Source organism: Dromaius novaehollandiae, chromosome 1, assembly GCF_036370855.1.
Source record: "Dromaius novaehollandiae isolate bDroNov1 chromosome 1, bDroNov1.hap1, whole genome shotgun sequence".
NCBI lineage: Eukaryota > Metazoa > Chordata > Aves > Casuariiformes > Dromaiidae > Dromaius > Dromaius novaehollandiae.
Genome location: NC_088098.1, coordinates 68167701 through 68182006, shown reverse-complemented (window position 1 = coordinate 68182006; position 14306 = coordinate 68167701). Strand labels below are relative to the sequence as shown.

At 37.5% G+C, this 14306-nt stretch overlaps 1 protein-coding gene across 3 annotated transcripts in view; it reads right to left on the bottom strand.

Annotated features, from left to right (window-relative positions):
• PIK3C2G (phosphatidylinositol-4-phosphate 3-kinase catalytic subunit type 2 gamma) overlaps positions 1–14306 on the bottom strand; it is a 216761-nt gene that overhangs the window by 160463 nt on the left and 41992 nt on the right. For all 3 annotated transcript variants that reach the window (XM_064515654.1, XM_064515657.1, XM_026107827.2), the window contains 3 exons: positions 13934–13997; positions 9378–9500; positions 2863–2896 (listed from right to left, as the gene is read on the bottom strand). In XM_064515654.1, the coding sequence (XP_064371724.1) occupies positions 2863–2896; positions 9378–9500; positions 13934–13997 (221 nt within the window). The remainder of the gene's footprint in view (positions 1–2862; positions 2897–9377; positions 9501–13933; positions 13998–14306) is intronic.

Genomic DNA, 14306 nt, shown 5'->3' with positions numbered 1-14306 from the left:
TTGGTCCACAGAGGTAACACTGTTAATAGACCCAGTTATTGTAACATTAAAACAAGGTTTGAGATCTTGAATACAATCTTTGACCTGCTTTGTCCATGGTGAATGACTAATATTAAACCTCTATTATTCTTTTATTAAAAAAAAAAGATTAAAGCATTTTCTAAACAAATTAAGTATGGCTTTCATTGCAGTAGTATCCTTTATCTTTTCCTCTTTTGTGGTAGAGAGAAGCTATAATGAAGACAAACAAAACCCTGTTTGACAGTCTTTTATGATACTCAAGGTAATAACAACTACCATTTGAAGAAAGGAGGAGGAGAGGAAAAGGAAAGTTCTAGCTGGAGTAAGCAATTTCTGCTCTTGCTGTTAAGAGTTTGATTCTGTTTTCTTGAAGATAACATGAAGATACATATAAGGGACAGGAAAGAATAGCATGAAATGAAATGCATGAAAACATGAAAACATGAATGGCATGAAAAGAAATGCAGTCTGTCCCCTCCCCAGACGTCATCGCTGACTTCATTTGCAATTGTACTGCTAGAAAAAGCAAAGCACATGGTTTTCAGCTTCCCTGAGATCTGGCAAAAACATACCAGCCGTGGGTGAAGATGGTTTTTTTACTTCATTTTGAGGGCTTCAGGCTTGCCAGTTTTTGCATGCCTGCAATTCCAGCCAGCTAAGCATAATAAAGTTAAAGGGGACAGGAAATGAAGGAGGTGGAAAAGGAGACAAAGGTGATTTCAGCAAAAATGCGCTTCTCACCTTTCAGGTGTTTTTTATTTAGAGGGTGAAAATACCATCTGGATTCCTCTCAGACTCAGCCTCCCCAGGTGAAAGGATCAGACACCCCCCCCCCCCCCGCCCCCCCCGGCGTTACCAGAAAGGTGAGCACTGAGGAGATAGGTGACTGAGGAATGCTGATGATCTCAAACAGAAAAGATGAAATAGCTTTATTCAAAAAAGGTGAAATAGCTCTATTCACTTCTTGGGTGTGAGCTGTAAGTGCACACACATTAGGCCTAGTTCCTAGCAGATCAGTTTTGGGCCATTGTTCTTGGACTTCTTTGGTTTACCAGACATGACCTTAACACGGTCTTTGATAAGATGACTAGACCTTTCTGTTCAAACTCTTTAGCTTAGCTTTAAATATTTTGCTGGCTTTCAGAAGCAATTTTACATAGTAGGTCTAGTTAAAATGCATGTGTTACATTAACACATACATGAAATGTATGTCACTGCATGTAATAGGCTAAGTTGGATTTCGGTTACCTCAGATAACTTTGAATGTAGGCTTCTCCGCAGAATTACTAACATGCCGACAAGTTCTGACTCGCGGTAGCAGTTTCGAACATTACCTTGCCAGATGGATTCTGCAATCCTTATGGCATTAAGGGCGTGTCAGGAGCAAACAGAAACGCATCAGTCTTTGTAGCTGAAGGTTTCCTGGCATAAATAAATAGATGCAGAGAAGTAAAGTGCCAAAAATCTGCTAGATTCCTTTAATGTTACTCAATAAATCAAATTTTTCCTTGAGGAAGCTGCTCATTCAGTGAAGTCCAAGTTTGCAAATATCTTTTAATACAGGAATGTTTTGGATCCTTTCCAGGCAGGTTTTCTGAAGAGTGTGTGGAGGAACATGTTTCAGAGGCAGATATCGATTTGTAACTATTAATTTCTTTCATCTTCAGCAAAGTGTTGTCATGAACAGAGTTTGACAAAACTCATGGGCTAAATGTCTGTATCCAAGGGAGAAGAATCCTACAAACTGTACTCACCCTCCCCTCCCTTCGGCACCTGCATGTGCTCCCCACACTCCCCTGCCCCCCAGCTGCTTAGCTTTTACTGGCAGCTTAGAAATATAATTACTGTTTGTTGGTTTGTTTGTTGTTTATGAAGTTGAATAATGGTGAAACAACAAGCCTGGCATTTGCAATCCAGCATTTAACCACCTCTGTGTTTGAAAGGCTGCTGTAATCTTTGTGACCTCTTTGCCTCACAGAGCCACTGCAATCAAGACTGACAGATGGGGAAGGAAGAAAATGGAAAAAGCATTTCAAATGGCCACTTTTTTTTTTTCTCTCCTCCAAAAAAAGGGGGAACAAGATGACGAGTTCACAGGACATGTTGGCCCACACCCAACATGCATATGGTGGCCTCTTTGCAAGCCCCAGCAGAGCCCTCCAGCCACATGTCCCAGGCCAGGAACAAGGCACAGCAAGGCTCCAAGGTCTGGACCTCGCTGTTAACCCCAGCAACCCGGTGCAGGCACCCACTAGAGCTCAAACTCCTGCACCTCCCTTGGTTTAGAAGGTGCTCTACAGTAACGCTGACAGGACTGGCCATTAGCCACTGACTCTAGACTGATTTTAGCTGAGGGATTAGACAAGGGTGGGTTTATGCTTTTATCCTTTACGTTATTAGCCTACCCTTCTTGTGACAGTATATCCTTTAACAGAAAGCAACATACTGTTTACACAACAAAAGACAGAGAACTAAAGTTTAAGGAGGAGTAAGAATTATTGGAGTTGGGTAGAAAAGCCAAACACAAAATTAAATTTTCAAGAAGTTAACTCATTTTTCCCTGTTGGAATTAAGGACAAAATAGCAGTATTAGCACTACAGACTGTAACATGTTCTTTCACTCTACTACTTATTCTCCATATTTGAATCTCCAGATTAGTTTGGGGAAATGCTATGTTTTATTTGTATACCACTTATATTTTTAACTTATCATAGTTACCTCATAATATGACGAGATATGTAAGTATCTGCATTATGCCAGCTATAACACCTCACTACTACAAATAAATAGCAAAAAGGTGTGTTTTCTGATGATATATCTTGAATTAACGAACACTTTACCTTTGCCTGGCGTTTCCACACTTCGAAGTGAATTCTGTAAAGACAAAATACAACGGCAAATGTAATAAATTATTTCATAAAAGACCAAAAAGTAGTTATAATGCTGTTAGGAACAGTACTCATGGAAAAGAAGGCTGGTTTTGCTGAGAAAGGAGAAGGATGCATCCTAATGTTGTGATGAGAGAGGGCACAACTGGGATCCAGAATACGAGGGCCTGACTTCTGGCTACTCCATGCACCTTCTTTATCCTCTCACACAAGTTACTTGGGACCACGTTTCTGACAGTACTCAGGCATGCGGACATACAAAGAGGCACTTATCTGCATTTGAGGTGCGCACACATTTTCTGCCTCTGTGCTGGTATAGCAGAGATAAGAATACCCTCCTGATGCCTTTGCATAGCTTGTCTATTCACACCTGAATTCCACATCCAGCCCTGCACGGGCAGGCCCCCGACCGCGTGCAGAGCCTTGGCATCCTTTCAAAGTTGAGGAGCACCAAGTCCCCATGCAGGTGGCCTACATTTCACCTGCATTCCTGCTCCAAATCTGCTGAAATAGCTGCCCACTTGAAAGGCTTCTGAACAGGCAGCTGCCTAGAGCTGGCCAACAGGAAATATTAGGTGCAGGCAGTTAGGGGGCATTTAGGCGGTCTGAACCTGGCTCTGAATGCTCAGCTCTGAGGCTGCCAGCTTTCATTTAGACATCCAATTCAGCGTCCGGATTTTCACCTCACACATCCCACTGATGTCAGCAGGAACTGCTGGGTGCTTATGACCTCTGAAAGATCAGGCCAGTTATTTAGCCCACACCAATCAGACCATTAAAAAAGAAAAAAAAAAAAGCGCTGCTCAACTAAATCCCCAAGTACAGTAAGTGCCATCAATCAGACCTCACTCCAGGCTTCTCAGACGTCGGGCAAAATTAAATGTTGCTATACTGTGCATGCCTCCTCCTCTGCAGAGGAAAAACTGCTGTCACTGCACATACCTCAGTGCGTCTCCTGGCAGCAAAGGTGGCACCAGCAGGCCTGGGGGCCGCAGGTGGGAACCCGGCCTCCACTTAAAAGCAAACAGAGGCGACCGGCTTCCCCCTGCCAGCTGTTCAACTTGCCAGTGCCTTGAGCTGACTCTGTCATCAGCCTTAATTGAACCAGATGCCATAGAAGTAAGTTAGTGAGATATAGCTCTTAACCATAGACACTAACAGGCTAACTTGGTATTTCAGTATGCCCACGGTTTGTACCCTGTTTGAACCCACATGCCCAAAAGGTGTGTTATCCTTCAGAGTCAATAATCCATTTGCAGCTCATTGAGGATGCTGCATGTTAGTACACATGTATTCGGCAAGATCCTTCTTAAAAACTACAATTCATTCACAGGTGACATAACAAATACAATGCTAGATATTTGTTCTGTCTCAGGTACCTACCTTGGCATCGCCAAAGTTTGTGAATATGAAGAAAAGTCAAATGCTTACTTGAGGGGAGAAGGAAAAGCTCCAGGTTGAGAAATATCTTTTCACAATCTTTTTATGCAGTGAGACAAATGGGAACAGAAACCTTTGTTCAATTCTCTCACATTTTGGAAAGTAAACAATCTTTTGGAACAGTGCTTATAATTTCAACATAGTCTAGCCCATTTAATATATAGTGGATTAGTGCCTGTTCTGGCAGGATTTGATCTCCCAGGACTTTTTGTGACCTGCTGTAAGAAAGAAAAAAAGAAATGAAAAACCTTAATTGTATAGCAGGCCCAGAATTTCCCCTGAAAGGATTTTAAATTCCCAGGGTTTGGGTGGTTAGAGAGTGAATGAATCACATTTATAAAGAGACACAACCAGTTCAAGAAGAAACTCTCACTGGTGCCAGCTGCTTTCATAATCTCTTTACCACAGTACGGGACTTCACAGTACTGGCAGTGAGGAGGCAATAAGGAGGCAATAAGGGTATTTAATTAAACACAGGCGATTGGAAGAAATTTCCTTTTTTTTCTTTTCCTTTTTTGCATAATACCAGAATTACATTAGAGATTGAGATTTTTTAAAAACTATGCACACACATGTATAGATGTGTATACAGATACATATATTGCACCCTATGTAATTTACATGGGAAGCAATAAGCAGCAGTTTCCCTGAAGCATAATGTTCACATGGAGCTTGCCAAGCGGATGTGTTAAAAGGTATACCACACAAAACCACACCATGCATTATTCCAAAGCATCAGGAAACCATGGTGAAAAAGCAATTACAACTTATCTTCTGGCATTTCTCCCTTACCCGACATGCAATGCTGCAGCATTTGAAATGTAACAGGTAGCCTCAAAAATTTCACTTTAGTTGTGGTGCAAGTTGCTTGCTTATCTGAAAAAAGGGTGATCCTTGTAGTAGTTAGACACCCTTCCTCTCTGCCATCATAACAAAAAGTCTTAGGGGTGCTAAGTTGATGAGCATAATGGAAATACTTCAAGCAAACTGACAAGATAAGCTAATATTATAGGATTTAATTATTTCACCAGTACTGACAAAAGCACGATGGAGCCAGAATTCTAATTCATACAAGATGCCTCTACACTTCAATATGAGTTTAACTTGAAAAAAGGTTTGAAGGAGCTGGTACTCCATTGAACATCCAATTGCTGAATACTAATTCTGGCTACATATGTTAATACAGACAGAAGTCAAATTACATAAGGTGAAGAGTTGGTCCATAGCCTTTGTATAATATTGATAAACACAGATAAAGTCTTATTTGTTATATTTATATACTATCTTATACACGAGGTATTTACATACAATGTATAATCTTCACTTTGATTAAATGGAATAGCATTTGAGTTACAGAGCATGCAGAAATCTATTTTACTGCTTTTATGACATTTATAGTTCAGGTGCTGCTGAACAAGATAAAGCTGTTCATAAAAGCAAACCTGAACTTTTTTTTTGGATTGACGTCTACCTGACTGTCCTAGCATTTATTTCTCAAAGGAAAAAGAAGCAAGCAGCAGCAGCAACAGTATTTGCTGTAGAGGAACAGTTTGACTTCAGTCCCCCCACCCCTGCCTTTTTTTGTTTGTTTGTTTGTTTTGGTTTTTTTGAAGTCAAAGTCAGTTGTTAATCAGGCCTGCTTCACCAAGTAGGAGTAAGGCAGGGAAGGGGTCTCAGTCAAGGTCATTGACAGCCTTTACACGAAGGCTTCAAGAGACAGACAACTAGTTCAGCTAACGAAGCCTGGAAGGAAATGTTGAGAGAACAGAAAACTCAGTAGCTTAAAACTATATTTCTCTGAAAAATGAGTAACAATCTAGTCAGTATTCTCCAAAAGAAATGTGGAGACAAGCAGTTTGTTATATGAATACTAGGACAGAAAAATTTTTTAAGACTAGTGATAAAATATTCCATCAGGACAGAATCTTTTTAACATTCAGTGGAGGGTATTCAGAAACAGCATCATTTCACTCATTACAGATGAGCAAACAGCATCATTATCATCATCACCGCTTATCATTTGTAGCTTCTGGAGATTCCAGTCGGGACCAGCACTCCACTGTGCTGGGTCCTGTACATATAGATAAGAAGAGTCATCCCTGCCTCTGAAAAGCTTATAACTTAAATAGGTAAGACAGAAAAAAGAAAGAGTATTATTATTCCCCCTGTGCTAGGAAACACATGGAGATTGGTTCAAGAGAAGCAAGATATATTGGAGAGGGTCTATACAGCAGAGCTGGAAATAGGACACATGTTGGAGAATGAGCAATGACTACCTGGGAGCATTTGGAGCAGGGTTTTTACAACAGGACAGATCAGCTCATAATTCAATTATTTGTCTAGTAATAATAATTTAGTCTCTAAAATTAAAACAGTGTTTGTACAATAGTGACTCAGAAGACATGCAGAAACAAACATGTGAACATAGGAGAAACATTAGATTCAAGAAATATGACCTGCACTTTTTTTTTTTTTAATCCCATCATCCTATTCTTTATGGCATGAGGAGTGGGGTTTTCTATTGCTCTGGACAGGCCACTGCTGATTTGGCTCTTTGACCACTATGTCTGCCTCCCTGCTGGCATTCAGAGAGGGTGGAACTGAAAATGGACTCAAGCATACTCAGGAAGCATAAACCAGTCACGAGTTAGGAGGTAGCTTACATGCTGGGTTTACAGAGTTAAGCTGAACACTCAAAGAGAAAATACACTAAAATAACTCCCCTTCATTCCACAAGAAATCTTTAACAAATTAGTCCCAGTACTTTAATTCTGCTCTGATTCTTTCCTAAAGGAGAAAAATATTCTGTTGCTGTCTCCTCCATGCTTTTATAGGACCAACCTTTTTATCCACCTTTTTAGGAAGATTCTGGGTTGACAACATACTTCTCTCAAGGGGAAGATGCTGATCTGTCTGACGTCCCTCAGGACAGACTTTATATAATTTATATTATTTTAATCCTTTAACTGAAGAGAAAACCAGGTGAAGCCCTTGTTATTTCTTTTATCTCTTTCTCTGTTACACTTGTCCTCTAAAACACAAAGAGAACATTTATTAAATGGAAATATTTCCATTTAAATCAACAACACGTCAGATAAAATGTGTGCTGTCACAGATAAATTTATACTGGAAGTTCCTCAGAATAGTAATTTCTAATAATTAATGCTAAAGTGCACACACAAGTATTTAGGATGCTATACAAGCAGGACTTACAGTGAGCCATGCCCTAGAAGGAAAGTAAGTGAAAAAGCTCAAGTGCATGGTGGTCAGCTCTGAGCAACAACAACAAAAAACAGAGCTATGTTGTTTCTTACAACTTGGTCTATAACAATACTTGCCTTCCCTTCATCTGACTTGAGAAAACATGCAAAACTCCAGCTTTCAGAGGGATAGCACCCATAAAACTATTTCCAGAAGGGCCCAGCTGGTTCCATCCATGGCCACGTAGCAATGTCTGCTATGTCATCTTTAGCATCCCCTGTTCCAGAAACATGGTTCTGGGATTTACTTACAAGCTAGACCTGCAGAGTGCTGCAAGAGATCTGCTAGAGCTTGTTCACTTGAGTCCTGTACTATACCTAAGTTGGAAGGTATGGCCATACCACCACATGTATAGGAGGAATGAACAGAAGTTAATAATGCAGAGATTTAAGAAAAGAGATTTTCTAAATATCACTTAAATCTGTTCAACTGACAAACTTTCTGCTCTCTGGTGAGTCTTTTCACCTCTCAGCAAGAAGTTTGCCCCTGTAAAATGATGACTATATGAGGGTTAATAACCTGTCAAGAGTAGGTTTATATGAATGACAGTGTATAATTAATTTGCTGTATGTCACTCTTATGCCTTGAGAAATGTCAGCAACAAAACTGTGTTAGCTTTCCGCAGTCTCAGGTTTGGGACCTCAGACTGCCTATCAGCTATATTTAAAAAGTCTTTTTAGGTAGCTGAGCATCTTTCTAATTAACACTCACTAGTTAATCCAATTAACACTAGTAAACCCAATGTTTCCTTTTCTGTCCTAAGTGTTCTTACACACGTACCACAAGCCATGGGCTAAAATCCACTGAGAGAAAGAATAATAGCTTTTGTAAACTGGCTATGGCTTGAGGAGACAAGTAGCTTGCTCAATCTGGCATAATTTTCTGAACAAAATTGAGAAAGAATGGTAAGACAGAGACCATATAAAGAAGGAAAAAAAAAAACTCTTAGTATCTTCTTAAACTGTTAAAAAGCTTGAAGTGGAATTTCATTTCGATGGGAAAGAATTAGCATGACTTAAGGTTACACCAGACTAAATCTGAGTGATTAATGGCTTGATTTTCAGATGTGCTGAGAACCTTATATTTTCAAGATGCTGACTTCAAATGAATTTTTAGGTGCTCAGAAACTCTGTAAATCAAGTCCTTAGTGACTTGTCCAAGGTCATAGTAAAATGGCTGAAGGTAAACCTGAAAACAAAAACTGCCCTCCAAAGTCTCAGTTCACAATTTTACAGTAACCCCCTGGAAACCCCATTTCAGTGTTTTAACAGTGAGGATTCCAGCTAAAACCAAAACTATATTAAGCTGGGCTTTCTCTACACAAATAATAGAGGAATTTCTATCTTAAGAACAAGACATTTACAGAAGAACTTGCTTTTATTGTTACCAACTTATGCTAAATATATGAAACTCAATTACTTGGAAATGTCACGATTTAGATAATATTTGGTGTGGCAAAGCTGAGGCTTGTACGCTTGGTGAGAACTAGTAAGAACCACCACAGGACTGTATCAGTTAGATTTAACCAGAGGACAAGTCCTCTGCTGCTTCACTTGTCACACACTGTCCACAGTCTTTTCTGTATTTTATACTGCCTCTTCCTAATATTGGTAATATTAGAGGAAATAAGTAGTAAGACAGTAGCATGGCCTATCACCTTGATCAATCAGAAGATGAATGCCACCTATTCAAGCTCCAGTTTAAAAAAGCAAATAGGATGTCAACTTGTCAAGGCAGCCTTACAAAGGCTTCAATGCACCTTTTACCTGTGCTTTCACTAACAGCACTGCACGGAGTTTCTTGACTGCATCAGTAATGTCTCTGGTTTCCACAAAACAGAGGACACTGCAGATTGCTTTAGCTGCTTGAATCACGTTATCCACTCCATGCTGTTGATGGCAGAGAAAGAAAAAAAATGAAAACAGGCACATACTATTTAATAAAAACACCTTACCATAAACTTGATAACAGTAAGCATGAAGAAAATCATATCTGCACCTCCTCATCCAAAACTAAAAGACATCATGTATAAATCTGAGATTGCTCTTGCATATTGAGATTGCTAGCCATCAGTAGTTTCTTAAGGACAGCATAATTTTTGTCACAGCCCAAGTATCTTCTAGAAAATGTGCCTTCTTGAAAACTATGTCATATTTACTCTTTAAGACTGATACTGAGGCAAAATGTTGGTTTGAAGTATACAAGCATTGTAAAGGAACTTTTGAGGACTCTTGAACCAAAAATGATTCACAAATGTTCTGAGGCTTTTATACAACTATGAGTTTACCCCCACTATTGTCTCCTACCCACCTCTGTGAGACATGGCAGAGACGCATTTTCCTTAAAAATAGTGGTGTGGGAGGCTGCCTAATCTGACACCTGTGGATTGAGTACTTTGTAAACAGCTTTCAAAAAAAATTATATATATACATATATTTCAAAAAATATATATTATGTCTCTCTTTTCAAACTACTAAATCATATTGGTAACAAACCCAGATTTTTAAATATTACCATATTAAAAAAAATCCCTAGATGAATCATCTCAGGTACATATTAGTCAATTCAAGAACAAAATTTGGGTCCCAAAAGAAGGGAAGTGCCATTGCCATAAATATCAAATATCCAATATTTGGGAAAAAAATAGATAAAAGAAAAACTTCATGAGTGTCCTGTGCATTTATATGATTTCCTTAAAGCTTAAAGTACATTCCCTGTACAAGCAGAAGCTCCTCTATTACATATTCTCCATGTTCCTGTATTGATAAACTTTCCTTTTAGTGAGCTACAGCATGTCTATGTACTGATAAAATCATTTCTGTAACTCACCCATTTCCATGTCTGAAAACGAAAAATTGCACCAAGATGAACTTTCTAATTGCAATAGAATAGTTTGGTCCCTAACCAAACTGTACTGAGAAAGTTAATGCCTGTAACTAAAAAAAATAAATACAAAAATTTATTGAGGCTACTGGTACCACGTTTAACTGCCTTGAGTAAAACTAACGCAGGAATAAATTAGATAAAATATCCTCAAATATTTAATAGTCAGAATTCTTTTAAATATAAGTTGATTTTTGTATACGTAATTAAAAACCTTCTCATATTACAGGTATTGGAGAGAAAGAAAAAGGCTTGAGAACTTTAGACCTTTCTTCACCTAACTCATCCTTCTGGCAACTTACAAGCAGTGCATTTTCCTCTCTCACATTTCTTCCCTACCACTTGGATTTTTAAATTAAACTCTTGCAGAATTTCCTCTCCATGCACATATACATTGCCAATTGCAGTAGAAACATCTAAAAATGGGATGGCTTTGTTACCACCTATAATAATGACAAAACGGAATAATTATATAGGCTGGTTTACTGCACAGTTGTGAAGAACACAACTGCACAATAAACCAGCCCATGCAAAAATGTATATGTATATATACACATACACACATTTTTGTAATGAAAAATTTAAATAAAATGTTAATTATTTTTAATTTTAATTCAATATTTTTCTTCTTCATATGTGGATATCAATTATTAGCACAAGGGATTTTAGGTCTATAAAATAACACACATAAGGAGAGCTACTTCTGAGTAGTACACTAGCATTAGAGACATACAAGGGTAATTCTTGAATAGGGTAGTAGCTATACTGCTGGAAAGAAAAATTTCCTAAAAATCCAAAACAAATATAGTCAAAATGTATATATATTTTTTTCTCTACATATTTAAATACCAGCAGAACCTTTGAAGGATATTTTGGTGTTAGAATTATTTATATGATAAAAATAGTACTTCATTCTAGAACTTTTATGCACCACTCCTACACTATAAAAAGTTTTCTTCTACACTGCACAAATTAAAAAGTTTTCTTAAATGGCACATTTTGAGTAGATTTAAAAATGAAGTGCATGTTGAATGATTATCAGAGCAATCAGAATGGCTAGTTGTCTGACTGCACATGCTGTCTAAGAAAACTCTATTCATTTCAACCCCAACAGCATCAATCCTTCCCCTCGTGCCAAATATTGCAAATGTTTTTTTCTTTATTTGCTTTTTCATTTTGTATCCATCGCAAAATGAGTTTGCCATTTATTGGTTATTACTAATAATAAGGACAGTGGGTTTGTCATAGAAGTCAGAAATCAGGAATCAATATCCCCAAGGATTTTTAACAGACACCCATGAATGAGTGAATTTGGAAGTACATAGATAAGTGTGCCAATAAATGACTGGCTTTTTTTTAAATGGAGGATCTCAAGACCTGCCAGATTAAAACTGTATGTTAAAGGAAGTTCCAGTTGAGCACAGAATTAAGCAGGTGTATCTGTACTGAAGTTAGTTTATGTGGGTAACTCCCACTGGCCTACAGTTTCGTGTGTGCTGAGGGTGGATTGTGGTGGATCAGAAGGGTCCCAACTCTCCCTCTGCTGTGAGTACTGGTTTTGAAAATCAACAAAATTATTCCTATCTAACCTTGGGATGGCGGTGAAGTTGCAGAGATCCCAATTTAAAATCTTCTTAAATGGATCTAATCAGACTTTGTGGAAAATAAATAAAAAATTTAGCATTCAGAGAATGACGTGTTCTCATCTTCTTACTTGCTTCCTTCACTATAAATTCACAATTACAATTTATTACATTACAGCTCTGTAATTTTTCAAGCCATTTATTAAAGCAAACCAGTATTACTATTTTTAATTATCATAGGCTTGAAAAAACTCCATACATTATGATACTTCTGAATGAAAACATCTGCATGGTTATTTAACCTGTGTCATTAACTTGCAACCCTACTCTTTTAATCAATTCACATGAACTTTCTTCAGTGTCCCTGTGCAGACAAGACCTTGTTAAAAAAATATATATATATATTATTAACTACAGAGAAATTTAGCTGCAGAGTAAAACACACATTTGTTGCACGGCATGAATATTTCAGAAGTGTTCTGTCGTCCCTTTATAAATAAGTTAACGAACTCAAGTAATTGCCTACTCAAGATAAAAATCTTTAGCAAAAACAAATTTAAGAGGGCTCCATTATAGGTCTGAGGAATATCTATCTAGTGCCAATTGCAAAGGGTGTATTGTAATGACTCATTAATTTTGACATTATAGCTCCCTTTGAATTTTGAATCTTTTTACTTTAGGCTCTAACCTTTCAAGTGAATGTAACTAAACTCATGGGTCTTCAGTAAAGCAGTATATATATACTTTTTAGTTTGCAGACCTCAATTTTCCCAATAGTTATGCCTCCATCACATTTTACCCACTAAATAGTCCCCTTTGAGAGGTTGCTCACAGAAGCAAATTTCAGTGAATGCCTGCACAGCATCAGCACCACAGCCCTGCTTTGGAATTAGGCACAAGTCGACAGATTTTTAATTTGTGTGCATTCTACAAAAGAAGTGTCAAAGATTTACACAAAAATGCAGACTATTTTTATCTAAATATATTTATTTACATATATATATTTATGTATGCATTTGTGTACATTTGTATGTATATGTGTTTGCATGTGTTAATATAGATATGCACATATATATATGTACATGTATACACGTACACACATATATATACACAGCTGTACATAAGCATATATATGTGTGTGTATATGCTTTCTGGTTATTCAAAATAGAAATACCTAGAACATCCAGAAACTGAAATCTGGACTTCAGTACAGGTGACAGATTTCTGAAACAAAAGACTAATTTTATGTTTTAATTTATATTTCAAAAAAATCCCTACTTTAGCATAATCAGTTAAAACACTCTGGAATAGATGCACTGGAATATCTCCATGCCAATACATTGGTATTTTTTGGTTTTCCTAATCAAAAAATTCTCTGTTTTCTTGACAGTTCCAAATCCTAGAAAGTCAGTTAGTATCACAGCCTGAAACTCAAATCAAATAACCATTAGGCTTCTTCCAAGCCAAATATGTATTTGTCCTTTGAGTTTGAATTCTGCCTAAAATATTAGTTAGCAGACAAGATTTCCTAAACTTTCCTTAAAGCATGGAGCAGTCCCAAATATTTTAAAAGAAAGCCTTTATAAATTTTGCAGCCTAAACCTAACCCTGCAAATAATCTCATGCTTGAACACATATCCTCAATAGTTAAACGCTTGTGGGTTTGCAAAATGAGGGACAATTTTTGCCAATACATATAGTATACTTTATCTCTGCTAGTTGCAACCATTATACTGTCAAACAAAACAATCCTGTTTTTCTCTGCAGGTTCCTTGACTCTATGAAACAGTCACCATTAAGGTACCTTTCACATGGAAGTTAATGCTTTTCTGGTATAACAGACTGAGAACAAATACCTCATTTTGCAATAGATACTCCACTTGACCTCTATATTTCATAATAATTGAGACAAGGTTCTGTCTGCAAATTAGAAAAAAGAAAACAACATCAAATTAATAGCAAATGGATAAAGAGAACAGGTATTTTTCACATTGTATAAATCAGAAATCGTTTGACTGACAGTGATTTTATGTTGGTATAAATGTAGACCTCATGTAACATTCAGCCTGGTTCTCCATGGTTCCTTGGTACTCATTTGCCACATAAAGTATGTATGTAAAATTGTTCTATTTTGACCCGGAGGATACATGTTTCACAGGTGAAAGAACTCCAGTAAGTCGCTTACTAATGTGTCTATTTAACTTCAAATCCTATTTCTTTCACTCTTTA